Here is a 26,025-nt window from a genome sequence, read left to right as displayed (position 1 = left end):
ACTTGACTCAGATCCTTTTTTCACACACCACAAATTCTTGCCTTTTTCACCTTAAAAAAAACCATCTACAAAATTCACCACTTACTCACACAAGAGTCTCTCTCATTATCTCATGTCTTGACTATTGCAACTCCATTCTCTCTGGTTTTCCTAGCTGCTATCTACTTTATGACCATAATGAATGCCTCTTCCAGGATGATCATCCTTACAAGTTGCTTATCTACTGCACCTCTCTGCCAAACCCTTTACTGGCTTCCTCTAACCTATATAACACTGCTTCCCTATATATCTGACCTAGTCTCATCACCCCTGTTCTCTTGGCTCTGCTCATGACCTCCTTTCGTGTTACCTCTTCACATTCCCATCTACAGGACTTCTCCAGATTGGCCCATATCTTGTGGAACTCTCTGCCTCACTCCACAAGACTCTCCACTAGTTTTTTAAGTTCCAAGCACTCCTTAAAGCCAATACTGTTCCATGGTGCACACAATATTCACTAACATTTTCTTACCTTAGTTCCTCTCCTTTTTGCATTCTCTGACCCTCCTTAGCATGTAAACTAAGAACCCAGCTCTTTTGTAGATCTCCTTCATTAGAAGGCAGTGCCACTCATAGCAGGGCCTTCTATCGATTTGTCTCCCATATTTGCTTCCTGATGATAATAATATTACTGATGATAATAATAAAAAGCTATGAGTTGCCGTCTGTTTTGATCTCTTGAATTGACTACAAAGTATGTTGGAGTATGACGAGAAAGTTTCCCCTGGATGGCCATTAGTAACTGGTTTAATGTAAAACTGAATTTAGAACTGTCAATTATGGGTTTTGTATTGTGATCTTCTGCATTTATGTTATATTATGTGTACCCCTTATTGTCCTTATGTTTACAAAGGTTTCTGTAATTGCCAAGCACAATGTGAGAAGAGTAATTATGTGTCCTCCAAGGTGAATTCAGGCATATTCATCTGGAGAGGAAAAAACAAAGAGAGACAACTACAGAAAAACTTGGTTCATAAAAGTTTTTTTTATAAACAATATATTAACATCTTATCCTTTCACAATCTGTACATTGCATATTATTAGAATACATGTATATTTTGTAATTTAAATAGTGGCATGCTCCAGATTATCACATGACATGATGGATAGTCAAGGAGGTCAGGTTTTTATTTTTAATATTTGTCATTTAAATATTCCAAAATGAGTAAAAGTATCAGCAATACCGTTTTAAATGTTCTGGTATAAGTCAATTACACCTGAATTCCAGATTTGCAGTTAATGATATATACCTGCTACACATACTATCATTCATTATTTTCAAAAGACAACAACAAGCAGTATGACATTTATACAACTCATTCTCTTTAGATATATACAGTATCTATAACCTTGTACAATCTATAGACACAACATATATATATATATATATATATATATATATATATATATATATATATATATATATATATATATATATATATATATATTTATTATTTTTTATATAAAAAGGATATTTAAGTTTAGGCAACCTCCTCATCTCCACCACTTATAAAGGCAGATTTTTTTTTTTTTTTATTATATAGGATATTCTACAATTATTGGTAACCCTAAGATATACTAAAAAAAAAAAAAAAAAAAAAAAAAAAAAAAACTGCCTTTAAGTATATCTTAGGGTTACCAATAATTGTAGAATATCCTATATAATAATAAAAAAAAAAAAAGTAAAAAGAGCACAACATGTAGGCTTGGGGGCCAATTTACCATAGTGCGGGCACTGTCGGCATTTATCTAGTGAAATGCTTGTGCAATGCTGTCCTAGCAGGGTGTGTCAACCCGATCGGGCGGATTGCTGTCCGCTGCCTCAGAGGCGGTTGACAAGTTAAGGAGCAGCAGTCTTAAGTCCGCTGCTTCTTAACTCCTGTTTCTGGCAAGAGCCTAAAGGCTCATGCGGAAACAGCTGCATACGGGGCTTGATAAATCGGCCCCTTAGTGTGAAAACCAAGTATTTTCTATATATACATACACACAACTCCATATTTCTTATGGAGCTCAGAATAATAATAATAATAAAAAAACCTTCATACAAGAGAAGTTGGCCTTAGCTGCAACTAATCAGCAGAGTAATGCAAGGCAGAATATTCTACAAAAAAAAAGTAGTTTCATAAATGGCTTAAACTAATGTCCATTCATTATTTTGTTTGATGTGTTGAAGTAACAGTCTTGTATCTCTCGCAGCTCTGGTAGGTCCAGTTGTTTTTTGGCCACTTCAATATCATTATGGATTTCAGCAATTAGAGCATCTGCATTTTGGGGAGGAAAAAAACAAACAAAACAAAAACAATATTTATTTATTTTTTTTACATAAAAAAAGATGCCATTTATGATTCAAAAAACAAATTTGTTAGGGTTCTGAAACTAAAAGCATGTCAGATTTATGAGAAGCCTAGGTAGTAAGTACCCTATCACCCATACCAGAACAGCTATATGCTATTTATTAGCAGCAACAGATATTCCTAGTGGAAGAAAACTAATATACAGGAGCAAGCAGGGCAGATAAAAATCAATTTAAATAGGATTTTCTTTTTTTAATAAAAATGGAGGAGAGAGAAAAAAAAATCTATCTAAAGAGTTTCAATTTAAAGGGACAGTTTACTCAAAAAAATTCTCCCCTTTAATTTGTTCCCAATGATCCACTTTACCTGCTGGAGTGTATTAAATTGTTTACAAGTAGCTCCTTTACCCTTAAATTGGCATTTGAAATTGATAATTTAGCATGTGGTATCCCCACCTATTCTGAAAGTTTGTGGCCGCGCGTACCAACTATAGATAAGCTTTGTAAACACAGCCAGCAGAAGAAAATACACTCCCAGTGTGATAAAGCAGAGAGAAGGTAATAAAATGTTGATTTTCCATTGTTCTCTCAAAGTATTGGTGATTGTTTTAAGGACAGATATAAGATAAAGAAGCAGGTATATGTGCACAATGTGATACAGTAATGAGATCTGATTATACCTACAAGCTCAACCTATTTTATTAGGCTGTGGCTTCAAAACACAAAATCAGAGCTTTAATATACAGAAATAAACCTTAAAAAGCTAATTTTCATACATTTTTTACTCTGCAGTTGGTAAAAAAAGCAATTGTAAACACATTAAGGGAAAAACTATTTTACAGTATACTGCCCTTTAAGATTTATTATAATCCAAATGCTATTCATCCAGAAATATAGATTAGTTTTTAATTAAATAGTAAGATGCTGTATATTCATGGCTGGAATTTTTTTTTATATTGGTATTTTGGGTAATTCCATTAATCTATTCACAATGTCATGCGTTTCTGTCAGATTATTTTGGACAATTTTTTATATCTTGAAGACATTATCACATTTATTTGTTGTTCTTAAAACTGTGAATTTGTGTCTGCAGAAATAAAATGCCCCTTCTGCACAGCAACATAATTTATGCTTACCTGATAAATTCATTTCTTCTGTAGTGTGATCAGTCCACGGGTCATCATTACTTCTGGGATATTACTCCTCCCCAACAGGAAGTGCAAGAGGATTCACCCAGCAGAGTTGCATATAGCCCCTCCCCTCTACGTCACCCCCAGTCATTCGACCAAGGACCAACGAGAAAGGAGGAACCAAGGGTGTAGTGGTGACTGGAGTATAATTTAAAAATAATTACCTGCCTTAAAAAACAGGGCGGGCCGTGGACTGATCACACTACAGAAGAAAGGAATTTATCAGGTAAGCATAAATTATGTTTTCTTCTGTTAAGTGTGATCAGTCCACGGGTCATCATTACTTCTGGGATACCAATACCAAAGCAAAAGTACACGGATGACGGGAGGGATAGGCAGGCTCTTTTATACAGAAGGAACCACTGCCTGAAGAACCTCTCTCCCAAAAATAGCCTCCGAGGAAGCAAATGTGTCAAATTTGTAAAATTTGGAAAAAGTATGAAGCGAAGACCAAGTTGCAGCCTTGCAAATCTGTTCAACAGAGGCCTCATTCTTAAAGGCCCAAGTGGAAGCCACAGCTCTAGTGGAATGAGCTGTAATTCTTTCAGGAGGTTGCTGTCCAGCAGTCTCATAGGCTAAACGTATTATGCTACAAAGCCAAAAAGAGAGAGAGGTAGCAGAAGCTTTTTGACCTCTCCTCTGACCAGAGTAAACGACAAACAGGGAAGACGTCTGTCGAAATTCTTTAGTTGCCTGTAAGGAAAATTTTAGGGCACGAACTACATCCAGATTGTGCAGAAGACGTTCCTTCTTTGAAGAAGGATTTGGACACAAAGATGGAACAACAATCTCTTGATTGATATTCCTGTTAGTGACTACCTTGGGTAAGAACCCAGGTTTAGTACGCAGAACTACCTTATCCGAATGAAAAATCAAATAAGGAGAATCACAATGTAAGGCTGATAATTCAGAGACTCTTCGAGCCGATGAAATAGCCATTAAAAATAGAATTTTCCAAGATAACAACTTTATATCAATGGAATGGAGGGGTTCAAACGGAACGCCCTGTAAAACGCTAAGAACAAGATTTAAACTCCATGGTGGAGCAACAGTCTTAAACACAGGCTTAATCCTCGCTAAAGCCTGACAAAAAGCCTGAACGTCTGGCACTTCTGACAGACGTTTGTGTAACAGAATAGACAGAGCTGAGATCTGTCCCTTTAATGAACTAGCAGATAAACCCTTTTCTAAACCTTCTTGTAGAAAAGACAATATCCTAGGAATCCTAACCTTACTCCAAGAGTAACCTTTGGATTCACACCAATATAGGTATTTACGCCATATCTTATGGTAAATCTTTCTGGTAACAGGCTTCCTGGCCTGTATTAAGGTGTCAATAACTGACTCAGAAAACCCACGTCTTGATAAAATCAAACGTTCAATTTCCAAGCAGTCAGCTTCAGAGAAGTTAGATTTTGATGTTTGAAAGGACCCTGTATCAGGAGGTCCTGTTTCAGAGGTAGAGACCAAGGTGGACAGGATGACATGTCCACCAGGTCTGCATACCAAGTCCTGCGTGGCCATGCAGGTGCTATCAGAATCACTGATGCTCTCTCCTGTTTGATTCTGGCAATCAATCGAGGAAGCATCGGGAAGGGTGGAAACACATAAGCCATCCTGAAGTCCCAAGGTGCCGTCAGGGCATCTATTAGGACTGCTCCTGGATCCCGACCCGTACCGAGGAAGCTTGGCGTTCTGTCGAGACGCCATGAGATCTATCTCTGGCTTGCCCCAACGTCGAAGTATTTGGGCAAAGACCTCCGGATGAAGTTCCCATTCCCCCGGATGAAAAGTCTGACGACTTAAGAAATCCGCCTCCCAATTCTCCACTCCCGGGATGTGGATTGCTGACAGGTGGCAAGAGTGAGACTCTGCCCAGCGAATTATCTTTGATACTTCCATCATTGCTAGGGAGCTCCTTGTCCCTCCCTGATGGTTGATGTAAGCTACAGTCGTGATGTTGTCCGACTGAAACCTGATGAACCCCCGAGTTGTCAACTGGGGCCAAGTCAGGAGGGCATTGAGAACTGCTCTCAATTCCAGAATGTTTATTGGCAGGAGACTCTCCTCCTGACTCCATTGTCCCTGAACCTTCAGAGAATTCCAGACGGCACCCCAACCTAGAAGGCTGGCGTCTGTTGTTACAATTGTCCAGTCTGGTCTGCTGAATGGCATCCCCCTGGACAGATGTGGCCGAGAAAGCCACCATAGAAGAGAATTTCTGGTCTCTTGATCCAGATTCAGAGAAGGGGACAAGTCTGAGTAATCCCCATTCCACTGACTTAGCATGCACAATTGCAGTGGTCTGAGGTGTAAGCGAGCAAATGGCACTATGTCCATTGCTGCTACCATTAGGCCGATTACCTCCATGCATTGAGCCACCGATGGGTGTTGAATGGAATGAAGGGTGCGGCAAGCACTTTGAAGTCTTGTTAACCTGTCTTCTGTCAGGTAAATCTTCATTTCTACAGAATCTATAAGAGTCCCCAGGAAGGGAACTCTTGTAAGTGGAACGAGTGAACTTTTCTTTTCGTTCACCTTCCATCCATGTGACCTTAGAAATGCCAGTACTAACTCTGTATGAGACTTGGCAGTTTGAAAGCTTGAAGCTTGTATCAGAATGTCGTCTAGGTAAGGAGCTACCGAAATTCCCCGCGGTCTTAGTACCGCCAGAAGAGCACCTAGAACCTTTGTGAAGATTCTTGGAGCTGTAGCCAATCCGAATGGAAGAGCCACAAACTGGTAATGCCTGTCTAGAAAGGCAAACCTTAGATACCGGTAATGATCTTTGTGAATCGGTATGTGAAGGTAAGCGTCCTTTAAGTCCACTGTGGTCATGTACTGACCTTCTTGGATCATGGGTAAAATTGTCCGGATAGTCTCCATTTTGAATGATGGAACTCTTAGGAATTTGTTTAGGATCTTTAAATCCAGGATTGGTCTGAAAGTTCCCTCTTTTTTGGGAACCACAAACAGATTTGAGTAAAACCCTTGTCCCTGTTCCGACCGTGGAACTGGATGGATTACTCCCATTAACAATAGATCTTGTATGCAGCGTAGAAACGCTTCTTTCTTTGTTTGGTTTGTCGACAACCTTGACAGATGAAATCTCTCTCTTGGAGGAGAGTGTTTGAAGTCCAGAAGGTATCCCTGAGATATTATCTCTAGCGTCCAGGGATCCTGGACATCTCTTGCCCAAGCCTGGGCGAAGAGAGAAAGTCTGCCCCCCACTAGATCCGATCCCGGATCGGGGGCCCTCAATTCATGCTGTTTTAGTGGCAGCTGCAGGCTTCCTGGCCTGCTTGCCCTTGTTCCAGGACTGGTTAGGTCTCCAGCCTTGTCTGTAGCGAGCACCAGATCCTTCTTGTTTTGGAGTAGTGGAAGATGATGCTGCTCCTGCTTTGAAATTCCGAAAGGAACGAAAATTAGACTGTCTAGCCTTAGGTTTGGCTTTGTCTTGAGGTAGGGCGTGGCCCTTACCTCCTGTAATGTCAGCGATAATTTCTTTCAAACCAGGCCCAAATAAGGTCTGTCCCTTGAAAGGTATATTAAGTAATTTGGACTTAGAAGTTACATCAGCTGACCAGGATTTTAGCCACAGTGCTCTGCGCGCTTGAATGGCGAATCCGGAATTCTTAGCCGTAAGTTTAATTAAATGTACTACGGCTTCCGAAATGAATGAATTAGATAGCTTAAGTACTCTAAGCCTGTCTGAAATGTCGTCCAGCGTAGCTGAACCAAGATTCTCTTCTAGAGACTCAATCCAGAATGCCGCTGCAGCCGTGATCGGCGCAATGCATGCAAGGGGTTGCAATATAAAACCTTGTTGAACAAACATTCTCTTAAGGTAACCCTCTAATTTTGTATCCATTGGATCTGAAAAGGCACAGCTATCCTCTACCGGGATAGTGGTACGTTTAGCTAAAGTAGAAACTGCTCCCTCCACCTTAGGGACCGTTTGCCATAAATCCCGTGTGGTGGTGTCTATTGGAAACATCTTTCTAAATATTGGAGGGGGTGAGAACGGCACACCGGGTCTATCCCACTCCTTAGTAATAATTTCAGTTAGTCTTTTAGGTATAGGAAAAACGTCAGTACAGCAAAATATTTATCCAACCTACACATTTTCTCGGGTATTGCAACTGTGTTACAATCATTCAGGGCCGCTAACACCTCCCCTAGTAAAACACGGAGGTTTTCCAGCTTAAATTTAAAATTTGAAATATCTGAATCCAATCTGTTTGGATCAGAACCGTCAGCCGCAGAATGAAGCTCTCCGTCCTCATGTTCTGCAAGTTGTGACGCAGTATCTGACATGGCCCTAATATTATCAGCGCACTCTGTTCTCACTCCAGAGTGATCACGCTTGCCCCTTAGTTCTGGTAATTTAGCCAAAACCTCAGTCATAACAGTAGCCATATCTTGTAATGTTATTTGTAATGGCCGCCCAGATGTACTTGGCGTCGCCATATCGCGCACGTCCCGAGCGGGAGATGCAGGTACTGTCACGTGAGGCGAGTTAGTCGGCATAACTCTCCCCTCGTTGTTTGGTGAAATTTGTTCAATTTGTACAGATTGACTTTTATTTAATGTAGCATCAATACAGTTAGTACATAAATTTCTATTGGGCTCCACCTTGGCTTTAGTACAAATAGTACAGGTCTCATCTTCTGAATCAGACATGTTTAACAAACTAGCAAATAAACTTGCAATTTGGAAATACTATACAAGTAAAATACAATGAAAAAAACGAACTGTGCTTGAAAAGCACTGAATATATATAACAGATGAAATCAATCAGCTTTGTAAAACAAAATGCAACTTAGCAAAGGCTTGTACCCAGTAGCAAGAAATAACTAACCCTGAGGCATAAAAAAGTTAAAGAATAAACGTCTTTTATCACAGTCAACTACAATCTTACAGCTCTGTTAGATTACTTCCCTCAAATTAGCTTTGAAGATCCCTGGGTTCTGTAGAGATAAACCGGAACATGCAGGAAAAAACAATGAGCTTTTGACTGAAATTTTTGATGTGTAGCAAAAGCGCCAAAAAAAGGTCCCACCCCCTCACACACAACAGTGAGAGAGATTAAAAACTGTCATAATTAGATCCAGCAACTGCCAAGTGGAAAAATAGTGCCCAAACATTTTATTCACCCAGTACCTCAGAAAATGAAAACGATTTTACATTCCAGCAAAAACGTTTAACATAATTAAGAATTATTAAAAAGCCTGTTGTATTTCTATTAGGCTAAAATCTTATATACACAGTGTAATTCCAGTGAAGTACCATTCCCCAGAATACTAAAATGTAAATTATACATACATGATATAATGTCGGTATGGCAGGATTTTCTCAGCAATTCCATTGTTAGAAAATAAAAACTGCTACATACCTTTTTGCAGAATAAACTGCCCGCTGTCCCCTGATCTGAAGTTTACCTCTCCTCAGATGGCCGAGAAACAGCAATATGATCTTAACAACTCCGGCTAAAATCATAGTAAAAACTCTGGTAGATTCTTCTTCAAACTCTACCAGAGAAAGAATAACACACTCCGGTGCTATTAAAAAATAACAAACTTTTGATTGAAGAAATAAACTAAATAAAATCACCATAGTCCTCTCACACATCCTATCTAGTCGTTGGGTGCAAGAGAATGACTGGGGGTGACGTAGAGGGGAGGGGCTATATGCAACTCTGCTGGGTGAATCCTCTTGCACTTCCTGTTGGGGAGGAGTAATATCCCAGAAGTAATGATGACCCGTGGACTGATCACACTTAACAGAAGAAAAAATGTTATCTATCATGATTATGTTAATTTTATAACGTTTTAGATAGGGAACACAATTTTCAAAGTTCAGATTTACTTCTATTATCAGATTTTCTTAATTCTCTTGGAATCCATTGAAGGAGAGCAATGCTCTACTGGGGCCTAGGTGAAGACAGTGACAAGCAGCTAGCACACAGTAGTGCATTGCTTCAGAGCCTAACTATGTATACTTTTCACCAATGGAAACCAAGATAAAGCTAAAATTAGATAAGAGAAGTCAATTAAAAAAAAAGTTGCATGTTCTTTCTGAATCATGTCCTTTAATGTCATTGCTCCCCTACAAATCTATGTACCCAGAATCAACCCACTACGTTTCAAGACGCTCATTAAATAGAAGATTGTCTGAAGTGAAATAGATCTGCACAAGGACTTAAGTGTGAGGAGCAAGCATTACAAATGAAAAGTGTTACTAGTTTAGTTAAAGGGACATAATACTCATATGCTAAATCACTTGAAACTGATGCAGGATAACTGTAAAAAGCTGACAGGAAAATATCACCTGAGCATCTCTATGTAAAAAAGGAAGATATTTTACCTCACAATCTCCTCAGCTCAGTAGAGTTAGTTCTGTGTAAAAAGTTATACTCAACTGCTCCCAGCTGCAGGTAAAAAAAAAAAAAAAAAAAAAAAGAAGAAATGAACAGCAGCCAATCAGCATCAGCAGTGCTGAGGTCATGAACTCTTACTGTGATCTCATGAGATTTGACTTAACTCTCATGAGATTTCATAGTAAGCTTCCTTTACCTGATTGGTGAAATAATATGAGAGTTCACGACGCTCATCCCTTCAGTTGTCCCGGAACAGACACACATTGCTTAGAAATCCTTTACAATGGGAGGTGGCTACTGAGGATTTTTTGAGGTAAAATATCTTTCTTTTTTACATAGAGATGTTCAGGTGATATTTTCTAGTCCGCTTTTTACAGCTATGCTGCATCACTTTCAAGTGTTTAAACATTTGGGTTTTATGGCCCTTTAACTAAACCTATTTTAATTGTTATTTTTAATGTAATCATTAATTTTTCTCCTTCCAAAAAAAGACAAAAGTTGATCAAATATGAATGATTAACCAATTACACTAGAGATCGTTCACCTGGAATTTAATTCATTTCAATGATCTATCTATGCATATCTAATGATATACAACCAAATCAGTAATGGTCCGATATAGCTATTATGGATTAAGGCCCTGTTTGTTTGCTGACGCAGATAAAGGCTTTTTCCATTTTAATCCTGTGTTGCCTACGTTATTGTATACCCTATACCAGGGGTGCCCAATAGGTAAATCGGGATCTAACAGTAGATCTCGAAGGCACTGCTGGTAGATTAGGGCCGATGTGATCAAAATGATGTGGTCAAGTTACGCAATCTCAACACTGGGGCATGAGTAGAGTATGGTTGCTAGGGATACCGCTTTATCGCAGTATGTGAAGGGGCAGGTCATTAAACAATCTGATAGTCTGACACGAAAAGTGCTACAGGATTGGATCTTGAGCAAAATCGATTTCAACCAATCAATGTAGATGATTTTTGAACGACAACACAATTGGCATATCAAAAGCATGGTTCAGTGGATATGGCGGTATAGTGCTATGCTTAAGGAACAAGTCTGATCGACGGCTAGCAAATGAACGTTTTGATCTAGTAAGAAATGGTCTGCATGGCGCGCTATTAAAAATTTATTTGTGTAAGTCCCAATGGGTCATATCAGGCCAAGCCCGCAGTGCAAAGTAAAGGGGGGTCAGTGGCAGTAAATTCAATGCAGTGTTTTGTAACATGGCACAAGGGGTTGCTCCCATTAACCCAAATTAAAGTCAGTGCTACTTTTGTTGTCAGGATTAATCTGTTGCTTAATTTAGCAATTTGTACAAAAGCATAAAGATACAACCTTAAAGGGAATATGAAAACACATTTTTTTTTCATGATTCAGATATAGAACATGCAATTTTAAACAACTTTCTAATTTACTCCTATTATCAATTTTTCTTTATTCCCTTGGTATCTTTATTTGGAAAAGCAGGAATGTAAGCTTAGGAGCCAGCCCATTTTTTTGTGGGTAGATCTCGTTGAGCTGGTCATTTGAAAAGTAGATTCTAACACACACACACAAAAAAAAGTGTGGGCACCCATGCCCTATACACTCCGGCCAGGTTTGGGTCTACTACAACTGAATATTCATCTGGTCAGCAGTGCACCAGATGGCGAGTGTCACACATACATAACATTTCTAAATTTACTTGCATCAAATTTTCTTCATTCTCTTGGAATCTTGTTGAAAACCAGGCACATAAGCTCAGGAGTGTGAATGTGTCTGGTACACTAAATGGTAGTAGCTTTGCAAGAGAACTAGATAACAGCACTATTTCCTTCCATGTAGTGCTCAAGACACCTACTTAGGTATCTCTTCAGCGAAGAATACCATGGGAACAAAGCAAATTTGATAAAAAAAAAAAAAAAGTTTCCAATTTAATTCTGTTAAGATTATATCCTTTGTCTGATTCACTAAAGAAAGCTTTTGGGTTTCATAGCCCTTTAAAAAGAAATTAATCTCATATGGGTTAATCAACCGGGTATCTACATGCTCTTGTATGAAATTTAAATCTGCTGAGCTTCAATGTTTGAAAGTACTGACTATGGTTAGGTTTAGAATATATTGGATTAGGAGTTTAGAGGTGTCCTTTCATACTTGGACCTAGGCAGCACAATGTATTTAAGCTGTTCCTGTGTGGATAGGAAGTCGTGGCCCCTAATAAACATTTTTTGGGTAGACTGTCTTTTTACAGTATGCTCCAGATCATAAATTACATATTTGTTTGGAATAATAGCCTACAAATACTCTCAGTGTTAAATAAACATGCAGTTTATTATGCTGCGATTTTTTTTTTTTTTAAATCCAAACTTACTTAAAGAGTCAAAACTCCTTTCTGGTCTAATGTAACCAACAATAACTATAGAAAGAATTTCTCCATAGAAGTCTTCTTTAAATTGATGAATGATATGGGTTTCCTAAAAAAAAACAAAAACAATAAAAAGCAGATTATCAGAAGTTTTTTTGCTATGGAATTGTTATATGAAGTCTGCTGCAGAGGAATTATTCGAAATCCAGGGCGAATACAATATTGTGGTGATTTGTAAAACTACAACATTGACAACATGATACCTGTTCCTAGTGGTCCTGCTCTTCGAGTGATAATATTTTTCTGAAGCCTTAACACTTAAAAGGGACAACTTACCCATAATTATTCTCCCCTTTAAATTGTTCCCAATGATCCATTTTATCTGCTGGAGTGTATTAAATTGCTTACTAGTAGCTCATTTACACCATATTTCCACATTTGAAATAGCTGATTTAGCCTGTGGTATCCCTATCTATACTGAAAGTTTCTATACTTGAGTCTAGGCTATTGACTAGTCTAAGTAAACACATCAAGCTAAATAAATTACTATCCTGCACCCCACTGAGAGTGTAAGTAATAAAATGTTTATTTTCCATTGGTTCTCTATTGAGCTTAGCTTTACAGACAAATATAAGAAAGCAAGTTTGTGTACACACAGTGATAACAATGATATCTGATATTACCTGGAAGCTCAACCAATTTTAATAGGTTGTGGTTTAACCCTTTAGTGACCAGACTACTTTTCCATTTTCTGACTGTTTGGGACCAGGGCTATTTTTACATTCCTGCAGTGTTTGTGTTTAGCTGCAATTTTCCTCTTACTCATTTACTGTACTGCTAAATAGTTTCTACATTTTGTCCTGAGTTTAGAAATACCCAATGTTTACATGTTCTTTGCAAGTTATAGGGCAATAAATACAAGTAGCACTTTGCTATTTCCAAACCATTTTTTTTTCTTCAAAATTAACGATGGTTACATTGGAACACTGATATTGGTCAGGAATCCCTGAATATCCCTGTACATACATACATTTTTATTTTTTTTATTAGACAACCCAAAGTATTGATCTAGGCCCATTTTGGTATATTTAATGCCACCATTTCACCGCCAAATGCAATCAAATAAAAAAAAAAAAAAAAAAAAAAAAAAAATTTTTTCACTTTTTCACAAACTTTAGGTTTCTCACTGAAATGGTTTACAAACAGCTTGTGCAATTATAGCAGAAATGGTTGTAAATGCTTCTCTGTGATCGCCTTTGTTCAGAAATAGCAGACATATATGGCTTTGGCATTGCTTTTTTGGCAATTAGAAGGCCCTAAATGTTGCTGTGCACTGCACATGTAATATGCCCAGCAGTGAAGGGGTTAATTAGGGAGCTTGTAGGGTTAATTTTAGCTTTAGTATAGAGCTCAGCCTCCCACATGACACATCCTACCCCCCCTGATCCCTCCCTGACCCCCCTCAAACAGCTCTCTTCCTTCCCAACCTCACAATTGTCACCGCCATCTTAAGTACTGTCAGAAAGTCTGTCAAAAAAAAAAATCCTTTTATTTTAGTACTATTTATATTCTGTCTGCAGTGATGGATCCCTCACTTAGCCCCCAACCCCCCTGATACCCCCATACATCTCTCTAACCCTCCCCCCTATACTTATGTGCCGCCATTTTGGGTACTGGCAATAAAAAAAAACATAATTTATGCTTACCTGATAAATTCCTTTCTTCTGTTGTGTGATCAGTCCACGGGTCATCATTACTTCTGGGATATAACTCCTCCCCAACAGGAAATGCAAGAGGATTCACCCAGCAGAGCTGCATATAGCTCCTCCCCTCTACATCACTCCCAGTCATTCGACCAAGAATCAACGAGAAAGGAGAAACCAAGGGTGAAGTGGTGACTGGAGTATAATTTAAAAGATATTTACCTGCCTTAAAAAACAGGGCGGGCCATGGACTGATCACACAACAGAAGAAAGGAATTTATCAGGTAAGCATAAATTATGTTTTCTTCTGTTATGTGTGATCAGTCCACGGGTCATCATTACTTCTGGGATACCAATACCAAAGCAAAAGTACACGCATGACGGGAGGGATAGGCAGGCTCATTATACAGAAGGAACCACTGCCTGAAGAACCTTTCTCCCAAAAATAGCCTCCGAAGAAGCAAAAGTGTCAAATTTGTAAAATTTGGAAAAAGTATGAAGCGAAGACCAAGTTGCAGCCTTGCAAATCTGTTCAACAGAGGCCTCATTCTTAAAGGCCCAAGTGGAAGCCACAGCTCTAGTAGAATGAGCTGTAATTCTTTCAGGAGGCTGCTGTCCAGCAGTCTCATAGGCTAAACGAATTATGCTACGAAGCCAGAAGGAGAGAGAGGTAGCCGAAGCCTTATGACCTCTCCTCTGACCAGAGTACACGACAAACAGGGAAGACGTTTGTCGAAAATCCTTAGTTGCCTGCAAGTAGAACTTGAGGGCACGAACTACATCCAGATTGTGTAGAAGACGTTCCTTCTTTGAAGAAGGATTCGGGCACAGGGAAGGCACCACGATCTCTTGATTGATGTTCCTGTTAGTGACTACCTTAGGTAAGAACCCAGGTTTTGTACGCAGAACTACCTTATCTGAATGAAAAATCAAATAAGGAGAATCACAATGTAAAGCTGATAACTCAGAGACTCTCCGAGCCGAAGAAATAGCCATTAAAAATAACACTTTCCAAGATAACAACTTTATATCAATGGAATGAAGGGGTTCAAACGGAACTCCTTGTAGAACGTTAAGAACAAGGCTTAAACTCCATGGCGGAGCAACAGTTTTAAACACAGGCTTGATCCTAGCTAAAGCCTGACAAAAGGCCTGGACGTCTGGATTTTCTGACAGACGCCTGTGTAACAAGATGGACAGAGCTGAGATCTGTCCCTTTAATGAGCTAGCCGATAAACCCTTTTCTAAACCTTCTTGTAGAAAGGACAATATCCTAGGAATCCTAACCTTACTCCAGGAGTAACCTTTGGATTCGCACCAGTATAGGTATTTACGCCATATCTTATGGTAAATCCTTCTGGTAACAGGCTTCCTAGCCTGTATCAGGGTATCAATAACCGACTCAGAAAAACCACGTTTTGATAAAATCAAGCGTTCAATTTCCAAGCAGTCAGCTTCAGAGAAGTTAGATTTTGATGTTTGAATGGACCCTGTATCAGAAGGTCCTGTCTTAGAGGTAGAGACCAAGGCGGACAGGATGACATGTCCACTAGATCTGCATACCAAGTCCTGCGTGGCCATGCAGGCGCTATTAGAATCACTGATGCTCTCTCCTGTTTGATTTTGGCAATCAATCGAGGAAGCAGCGGGAAGGGTGGAAACACATAAGCCATCCCGAAGTTCCAAGGTGCTGTCAAAGCATCTATCAGAACCGCTCCCGGATCCCTGGATCTGGACCCGTAGCGAGGAAGTTTGGCGTTCTGGCGAGACGCCATGAGATCTATCTCTGGTTTGCCCCAACGTCGAAGTATTTGGGCAAAGACCTCCGGATGAAGTTCCCACTCCCCCGGATGAAAAGTCTGGCGACTCAAGAAATCCGCCTCCCAGTTCTCCACTCCCGGGATGTGGATTGCTGACAGGTGGCAAGAGTGAGACTCTGCCCAGCGAATTATCTTTGATACTTCCATCATTGCTAGGGAGCTTCTTGTCCCTCCTTGATGGTTGATGTAAGCTACAGTCGTGATGTTGTCCGACTGAAACCTGATGAACCCCCGAGTTTTTAACTGGGGCCAAGCCAGAAGGGCATTGAGAACTGCTCTCAATTCCAGAATGTTTATTGGCAGGAGACTTTCCTCCTGATTCCATTGTCCCTGAGCCTTCAGAGAATTCCAGACAGCGCCCCAACCTAGTAGGCTGGCGTCTGTTGTTACAATTGTCCAGTCCGGCCTGCTGAATGGCATCCCCCTGGACAGATGTGGCCGAGAAAGCCACCATAGAAGAGAGTTTCTGGTCTCTTGATCCAGATTCAGAGTAGGGGACAAGTCTGAGTAATCCCCATTCCACTGACTCAGCATGCACAATTGCAGCGGTCTGAGATGTAGACGTGCAAAGGGTACTATGTCCATTGCTGCTACCATTAAGCCGATCACCTCCATGCATTGAGCTACTGACGGGAGTTGAATGGAATGAAGGACACGGCATGCATTTAGAAGCTTTGTTAATCTGTCTTCTGTCAGATAAATCTTCATTTCTACAGAATCTATAAGAGTCCCCAAGAATGGAACTCTTGTGAGAGGAAAGAGAGAACTCTTCTTTTCGTTCACTTTCCATCCATGCAACCTTAGAAATGCCAGAACTAACTCTGTATGAGACTTGGCAGTTTGAAAGCTTGAAGCTTGTATCAGAATGTCGTCTAGGTACGGAGCTACCGAAATTCCTCGCGGTCTTAGTACCGCCAGAAGGGCACCCAGAACCTTTGTGAAGATTCTTGGAGCCGTAGCCAATCCGAATGGAAGAGCTACAAACTGGTAATGCCTGTCTAAGAAGGCAAACCTTAGATACCGGTAATGATCTTTGTGAATCGGTATGTGAAGGTAAGCATCCTTTAAATCCACTGTGGTCATGTACTGACCCTTTTGGATCATGGGTAAGATTGTCCGAATAGTTTCCATTTTGAACGATGGAACTCTTAGGAATTTGTTTAGGATCTTTAAATCCAAGATTGGCCTGAAAGTTCCCTCTTTTTTGGGAACCACAAACAGGTTTGAGTAAAACCCTTGTCCTTGTTCCGACCGCGGAACCGGATGGATCACTCCCATTAATAACAGATCTTGTACACAGCGTAGAAACGCTTCTTTCTTTATCTGGTTTGTTGACAACCTTGACAGATGAAATATCCCTCTTGGGGGAGAGAATTTGAAGTCTAGAAGGTATCCCTGAGATATGATCTCTAGCGCCCAGGGATCCTGAACATCTCTTGCCCAAGCCTGGGCGAAGAGAGAGAGTCTGCCCCCCACTAGATCCGGTCCCGGATCGGGGGCCCTCGGTTCATGCTGTCTTTGGGGCAGCAGCAGGTTTCCTGGCCTGCTTGCCCTTGTTCCAGGACTGGTTAGGTTTCCAGCCTTGTCTGTAACGAGCAACAGCTCCTTCCTGTTTTGGTGCAGTGGAAGTTGGTGCTGCTCCTGCTTTGAAATTCCGAAAGGGACGAAAATTAGACTGTCTAGCCTTAGCTTTGGCTTTGTCTTGAGGCAGGGCGTGGCCCTTACCTCCTGTAATGTCAGCGATAATTTCTTTCAAACCGGGCCCAAATAAAGTTTGCCCCTTGAAAGGTATATTAAGTAATTTGGACTTAGAAGTTACATCAGCTGACCAGGATTTTAGCCACAGCGCCCTACGTGCCTGAATGGCGAATCCTGAGTTCTTAGCCGTAAGTTTGGTTAAATGTACTACGGCCTCCGAAATGAATGAATTAGCTAGTTTAAGGACTCTAAGCCTGTCCGTAATGTCGTCCAGCGTAGCTGAACTAAGGTTCTCTTCCAGAGACTCAATCCAAAATGCTGCCGCAGCCGTAATCGGCGCGATGCATGCAAGGGGTTGCAATATAAAACCTTGTTGAACAAACATTTTCTTAAGGTAACCCTCTAATTTTTTATCCATTGGATCTGAAAAAGCACAGCTATCCTCCACCGGGATAGTGGTACGCTTAGCTAAAGTAGAAACTGCTCCCTCCACCTTAGGGACCGTTTGCCATAAGTCCCGTGTGGTGGCGTCTATTGGAAACATCTTTCTAAATATTGGAGGGGGTGAGAACGGCACACCGGGTCTATCCCACTCCTTAGTAACAATTTCAGTTAGTCTCTTAGGTATAGGAAAAACGTCAGTACTCGCCGGTACCGCAAAGTATTTATCCAACCTACACAATTTCTCTGGTATTGCAACAGTGTTACAATCATTAAGAGCCGCTAAAACCTCCCCTAGTAATACACGGAGGTTCTCCAATTTAAATTTAAAATTTGAAATATCTGAATCCAATCTGTTTGGATCAGAACCGTCACCCACAGAATGAAGCTCTCCGTCCTCATGCTCTGCAAGCTGTGACGCAGTATCAGCGCACTCTGTTCTCACCCCAGAGTGATCACGCTTGCCTCTTAGTTCTGGTAATTTAGCCAAAACTTCAGTCATAACAGTAGCCATATCTTGTAATGTTATCTGTAATGGCCGCCCAGATGTACTAGGCGCCACAATATCACGCACCTCCCGGGCGGGAGATGCAGGTACTGACACGTGAGGCGAGTTAGTCGGCATAACTCTCCCCTCGCTGTTTGGTGAAATTTGTTCAATTTGTACAGATTGGCTTTTATTTAAAGTAGCATCAATACAGTTAGTACATAAATTTCTATTGGGCTCCACCTTGGCATTGGAACAAATGACACAGGTATCTTCCTCTGAATCAGACATGTTTAACACACTAGCAATAAACTTGCAACTTGGTTACAATCTTATTTAACAAAAACGTACTGTGCCTCAAAGAAGCACTAAACGGAGGGGGCGGAGCCAGCTGTTAGAGAGAGCAGACACGTTTAATGGAAGCTCCTGCTTAAACATACCTTCTTTACTCAATTATCTATATTTACTGGAAGGATAATCACTGTTTTCTACCTTACTTTATGGTATTAGTTCCAGCACCTTTGATTGAGACTGATCGATGGAAGCTCTGACATAAAGCTCCTGTATGAAGCTGCCCTGAATGCCTGACAATCTGAGCCGCCATTATCTGTGCACTTGTCCTGCAGACTGATTTGAAATACTTATGCACAACTCCTCATCGCTAGCCGCAGGCAAGCCGGGAAGAGAAGAAAAGAATCAGATCCAACACCTTTCTGCTGTATTCCATACTTGAAAGATCTGGCTCAACAAACAAAAATTATATTGCTTATTTCATATTCAGGGCGGCCGATCCCCCCCCCCCCTTCTCCCCCCCTCTGATATCTGGGCCAAAGACCTTCCGCCAGATAATACCAGAGACTGGGACCCGTTATACACTTTCCTAGCAGTGTATAAGTTTTTTTTATCTTAAGCTCCCAAGAATATGGAGTTCGTCGATGGAGAGGAGGACTTACTATTTAAACACACGGAGGAGCATTTCATAGACCTGAAACGGAGCTTGTTGGCAGTATGGGAACTCGCCATGCAGCTACCACAGGAAGATCAAGTAACAGCATATTGCAGCTGCGTGGAGACCCCTTCTGTGACAGATGGAGCTAGCGGTATGAGAGATGGTGAAACACATATGAATCAAAATGACACAATGGCGACACATGACATTTCTCTAGCCGTGACTCTCCCTCATCGCTGGTTTCACACTCCCCATAAATATGTAACCACTCCAGCCCCCTATTCTCCCTGCCTTCTCATCTGGACAGTACCTAGCCACAAGGGAGAGGAACTGCCATTGCGGGACTTGACCCTGCATAGTCACAACACCTGGACTCTAGCGGTTCTTATACCAACACAAATGTGGGGCTTACGCAAACTCTCTGGACATCTGTTCATTCTCACCCCATTTTGCTCTAAAGGTGAACAGTCTGGAGTTGGTTGAACACCCTATATACTTACATATGCCTGTAAATCCTACTCTGCACTCCAGTAGCCCCCCCTAATTTTTTTCTTTTTTTTCTCTTCCTTTCTCTTCCTTTTTTTTCATATATGTTCCCCTCTCCCCCAAGTTTGATTGTATTGCTTGTTACTCTCTCTGTTATTCTTGCTCCTTGAGCAGAAATTTAGTTAAGAATAGTGTGAAATTCTTTATTTCTCTGCTCATTATAGTATGCAGTTTGAATTTGGGATGAGATAAGGTTCCACAGTTTATTGTATTTATCTCTTGTCTGTATTGGAGGTTGATGCATATATGTTACAAGTATGACCCACAGAGCTCTTTAAGTTTTAGTAAACTCACACATCTATCTTACTCTCATATGAGATACTGAAGTTTTTGGGACCCTTAATTTCTCTTATAGATTGAAGCCTAACCTTTGCTTAGTCACTATTAAATTTAAAGAGCCATTTAGCTTATATGTGACAGGGCATAACACCAAGCCTCACTCTCACACCTATATAGCCTGTACATATACAGATGCTGCCGGCGGCCGAGGTAGCAATAAATCTTTGAAGAGTGTAGGGAGATATATTAGTAAATAGGCATTTGATCACACCTTAGAGACTCCTATAGAGCTTCCTTCATCTATGATCAGTAAGTCCCAAAACTGTATATGTATTATACAAACTTTATGTACATGTTTATAATGTTATTTTGGTTAAAACTGGGTCATAAATGAGTGCTAACTTTTCCCATAGACTCACCTTACCCTTCAGCAGTCATAGACCATCCCATATTTCAGGCTATTAGACAAAAAGTAGATTTATACTACATATAATACTCATAATTGTACAGTAATATATCCAGCTCCTGTCATATATCTCTTTGCCCCAGATATCAGATATTTCAAATCAGAGCGGCTTTTGCCCGCTGTACTCCTCCTATACCCCCTTCACTATAAAAAAAAAAATGAGGATACTATGACAAAGGCGCACCAATAGTCCAGACTATTACATATACAATTTCAGGTTACTATAATGTCTATGAAGGTCTATGCTAGTTAAAGACAGATGGATTATTTTTCTTCTCTCTTCCTGCTATACGACAGTAATATGTCTTGTTTTTGTAAGTATGTCAAGCCTTTAGTTTATTTCTTGTACACTCTGCAATCCTCAATAAAAAATTGTTTAAAAAAAAAAAAAAAAAAAAAAAAAGAAGCACTAAACGATTAAATGACAGTTGAAATAATGAACTGAAAAACAGTTATAGCATCAATCCTTAAAAACAACACAACTTTTAGCAAAGGTTTGTTCCCATTAGTAAAGTAACAATAATTAAATTTGAAACATAAAAATTACAGAGCAACGTTTTTAATCACAGTCAATATATAAGTCTCACAGCTCTGCTGAGAGAATCTACCTCCCTCCAAAGAAGTTTGAAGACCCCTGAGTTCTGTTAGAGATGAACCGGATCATGCAGGAAATACAAGAGTAACTGACTGGAAATTTTTGATGCGTAGCAAAGAGCGCCAAAAACGGCCACTCCCCCTCACACACAGCAGTGAGAGAGAAACGAAACTGTCACAATTAAAACAAGCAACTGCCAAGTGGAAAAATAATGCCCAAACATTTATTCACTCAGTACCTCAGAAAATGCAAACGATTCTACATTCCAGCAAAAACGTTTAACATAATAAATACCTATTAAAAGGTTTAATGTACTTTTAACAGAGTAATTCCAGTGAAATACCATCCCCAGAATACTGAAGTGTAGAGTATACATACATGTCATTATAACGGTATGGCAGGATTTTCTCATCAATTCCATTCAGAAAATAAAAACTGCTACATACCTCAATGCAGATTCATCTGCCCGCTGTCCCCTGATCTGAAGCTTTTACCTCCCTCAGATGGCCGAGAAACAGCAATATGATCTTAACTACTCCGGTTAAAATCATAGTAAAAACTCTGGTAGATTCTTCTTCAAACTCTGCCAGAGAGGCAATAACACGCTCCGGTGCTATTGTAAAATAACAAACTTTTGATTGAAGTTATAAAAACTAAGTATAATCACCATAGTCCTCTCACACATCCTATCTAGTCGTTGGGTGCAAGAGAATGACTGGGAGTGACGTAGAGGGGAGGAGCTACATGCAGCTCTGCTGGGTGAATCCTCTTGCATTTCCTGTTGGGGAGGAGTTATATCCCAGAAGTAATGATGACCCGTGGACTGATCACACATAACAGAAGAAAATGTGTTTTATTTATATTTTCATATAAAAAAACTATTTTCTGTAGTGTAGCTGCCCTCCCTCAATACCCTACCCCCCTCCCAGATCCCTTGCAAAACCATTTATTCCCCCGTGTCTATCCTTCCTATACATTTTTAACGAAATTAGGTAAATGTGGCGCGATGAGTGCCCATATGAATTAATTTATCCTATGAACACTCTTCCTGCAATTATATAAGCTAAGGATGTTCCTTAGAGTACAGTATGTTTTGAGCATAATTGTGCAAGATGAGAACTAGCAGTATAACAGGCAATCTAGCAATTAAAAAGAACTTGCCACTAACTTTTGAAGAATGCATTCTAAGGAACAGAAGCATCTCTGCATGTTCAACTATAAGTCTGTTTCTTTTATCAGTAAGGAAGTTTGACGCTAAGCTGAACAGTCTTTCACTTTCCACACTACTGCATGCAGTTTATTAACTGCCCAGTACTTCAGGGGCTTGCCTATATGAAGTACAGTGATCTCTCCCAGGTAGGCTTCCAGCTGTACAGTAGCAGCTTTTGTAGCACTACTCTGAGGTACAATAATACAAATAACAGCAATTTTTATTTGCAGAACAGAAATGAACAATTTGTAGTTAAGTCTCCACTTTAGCTTAAAATTAAATGGGAACATTAAATTTGAAAAAACGCCACAAGATGGAGTATGGGTAAGATCTAAGATCTGGGAGGTATCGGATTAAGTATTGGAGCATTTGCATGAGTACAAGTACTGGTGCAAGTACTTGGTATTGGTACTGATACCGGTATCGGTGCAACCCTAATATTTATAAATTTCCACTAGCCCACAGCGAGTGAAAGTTAGTTAGTGAATTTTAAATCTTAAGTCTGGTGGCATGTTGTAAGTAGCAAAGTTGGGACATTGTTTTTGCAAAATGTACATTCGTATTGCAGCACTGAGAAACACACATTTTGGGCTATGTGCTAACACTTATTTAATTAAACTTTCATTATTCATATATAGCAGCAATTTTAAACTACTATTTAATTTGCTTTCATTAAAAAACAAAAATGTGCAGTCTTTTTATATTTACACTTTTTGAGTGAACAGCTCTTACTGAGCATGTGCAAGTAGTAACAGAATATACGCATATGCGATTAGCTGATGGCTGTCACATGATACAGGGAGGGAGTGGAAATAGACATAACTTTAAAATTTGTCAGAAAAAAAAAAAAAATCTAATACTCATTTGGAGTTCAGACTAAATGCTATCGCATTGTATTTTTATCATGCATTTGTTGATTATGCAAATATACTGTATTTACGGGTCCTTTAAAAGCAAGAAGGGATGGATAGATAGAGATAGATATATATATATATAAAAAAATCTCCAGGTCTGCTATGACCTTCCATGACTGTCAGCACTCTCTGCAATCTCTCAGTTCAACAAACTTACTTTTTCTATCCAGCTGTTCCCTTCCCCACAAGTGGTTTACAAATACTTGCTCAATGTCACACATTATTAAAATGCATTACTTTGTTTATATACAAAATAAAATACATAATAATAATCTCACAACTTACCACAGATTTTTTAGTGTTTCCATAGAAAGGGTTCCAGCCTATACTCATAACCATTTTGTGAACTTCTCCATCTCCAACACAGCCCCAACCATAGTAAATTCCAGTGGATAAATCAGAGGGAATATTATCCACGACATGTTCAGGAAAGTTAGCTGGAAAAGCAAAAAATAAAATTTATTTAGATCAGGATATTCCCAGTACCAGTCCTCAGAACTCACTAACGGGCCAGATTTACAGGATGGCTAAAAATGTGATACAATCAACTACAAAGTAATTGTGGTTTTCGAACTCAAGTTATCCCAGCCCATTTAGGGAAACATTGTTTTAAATTTGTTTGCACACTTTTTTTCTGTAATAGTCATTCACTCCAGTGTTTAAAAATGTTTTAATATAATAATAAAAAAAAAAAAATTAACAGCAATCCAGCAAATCCCTCCCACATACTGACATTTCCCAGAAGAGGTCTCTTTCTGGTTGTTGGCAACATGGCGGACGTTTAGAGCTTAACACCGGTGTTTGGGCAAGACCAAGCTGAGCAAAATGTGAGCTTGGGGTTTGCTCAAGAGGGAAGGGGTAGATGGTTAATACATTTGGCTACCAAGGTTAGCGTGCAGTTTGTGAAAGATTTTGATAAAACGTGTTCTGTAACTGTTACGGCCTTACAATTTGTTAAGTGAATATGGAATCTTGGGACGGGTAGTTTAAGAAAGCATGCTTAAGTATTGCGAGAGCTGCGTGGCACTACAAGTCCCAGCACAATTTCACCGGCTGAGGTAACCACAGAGAAAGCTTGTCACGGTTCCTTTATCTACTAGGCGATAAGCATATCAAAAATAAAAAATAAATTAAACCTAATCTAATACCCCCCCAAATAAAACCAACCCCTAATCTAACAATAAACTACCAATAGCCATTAAAAGGGCCTCTTGCAAGGCATTGCCCAAAGTAAGTAGAAAAAAAATAAAAAATAAATAAAAAATAAACCCCCCCCAAAATAAAAAAACCTAAGCTACCCATTGCCCCTAAAGAGGCATTTGTATGGGTATTGCCCATAAAAGGGCAATCAGCTCTTTTGCTGCCCATTAAAAAACTAAAACTAAACAAAACAAAAAAATAAACAGTCTAACCCTGAAATAGGTACTCACAGTTCCTGAAGTCCAGCGGTGAAGGTCTTCCAGGTGGCGCGGAGGTGACCGCGGAGCAGGACCGGTGTGGAGGATTCATGATGTCGCCGCCGCATACTGGATATTGAATGCAAGGTACCACATTTAGGTACCTTCCATTCCTATCGGATGAAATTTTTAAATCAGCCAAAAGAATGAGAGCTATTGAAATCCTATTGGCTGTTCAAATCAGCCAATAGGAATGCAAGGTACCCCAATATAAAATGGGGTACATTGCATTCAATCTTCAGTGTGTAGCGGCGACCGCATTAAGAGGATCCTCCACGCTGGATGGCTTCGCGGCCGGCATTCTTGCTCCACGGTTACCTCTGCTTTGACTTCACCCTGGATGAAGATAGAAGAGGTCCCCACGTTGGAAGATGTCACCGCTTAGAGGAAGACCTCCATCTGACTTCAGGAACTGTAAGTACCTATTTCAGGGTTAGACTTATGTTGTTTATGGGTAGCAAAAGAGCTGAATGCCCACACAAATGCGCCTTTAGTGGCAATGGGTAGCTTAGTTTTTTTTTTGGGGGGGGGGGGTTATAGGGGTCTTTGTTTTGGTTTAAAAAATGTTGGGATAATTAAGTTTTATTTTTTCTGTTATTTTTTTTTTTTTATTTTAGTGTTATTTTGTAATGTTATATTTTTGTAATTAGTTTTTTTTTTAAATTTAAATCTCTAATCTTGTAAAATAATTGGGGTTAATTTATGGGGTTTTAGGTTAGGGGGCTTAGTGATTAGATAGATTTTTTAGCATTGTGGGGGTTTGGTGGTTTAGGGGTTAATATTGGAATTATGTAGTTGGCGTTGTGGAGGTTTTGCGGTTATGGGGTTAATATTTTAAAATTTGCTGATAAGTTTTTTTTTTAATTTTGCGATGTGGGGTTTGGCGGTTTAGTGGTACATTCTGCGTTGGGTGTTTCTAATATTTCTTTTGGCTGCACACACAACTGACAACGGCCGCGTAATAGTATAAGCAGAGCTGCAAAGTAGTCAATGGTTTCATAAACTATTTGTTAAAAAATAAACTAATATTGCCATCAATTTGAAATGGCAGTTTTTAATTGTTCTAAGATAGGGAATATTATGTGTTATTGGTAGTTAAAATATTAGAAAGTTTTTATATTGTCGAGCCACTTTTTTTTTTAATGTGTCCACTCTAAAAACTTTTTTCCTACCTAAAAAGGAAAAATGTGCTGAAGATTTGAGGGGGGGGG

The 26,025-nt window shown here is 39.7% G+C and overlaps 1 protein-coding gene across 1 annotated transcript in view; it reads right to left on the bottom strand.

Annotated features, from left to right (window-relative positions):
• Positions 1-1,657: 1,657 nt before the first annotated feature.
• The window catches only part of RFK (riboflavin kinase), a 47,525-nt gene continuing 23,157 nt past the window's right edge, over positions 1,658-26,025 (bottom strand). The window contains exons 2-4 of the mRNA XM_053702489.1: positions 23,643-23,794; positions 12,256-12,358; positions 1,658-2,300 (exon numbers count right to left, since the gene is read on the bottom strand). Coding sequence (XP_053558464.1) covers positions 2,176-2,300; positions 12,256-12,358; positions 23,643-23,794 — 380 coding nt within the window. The 3' untranslated portion in view covers positions 1,658-2,175. The remainder of the gene's footprint in view (positions 2,301-12,255; positions 12,359-23,642; positions 23,795-26,025) is intronic.

The sequence above is a fragment of the Bombina bombina genome, chromosome 2 (genome assembly GCF_027579735.1).
Source record: "Bombina bombina isolate aBomBom1 chromosome 2, aBomBom1.pri, whole genome shotgun sequence".
NCBI lineage: Eukaryota > Metazoa > Chordata > Amphibia > Anura > Bombinatoridae > Bombina > Bombina bombina.
This window is presented reverse-complemented; position numbering and strand designations above follow the sequence as displayed.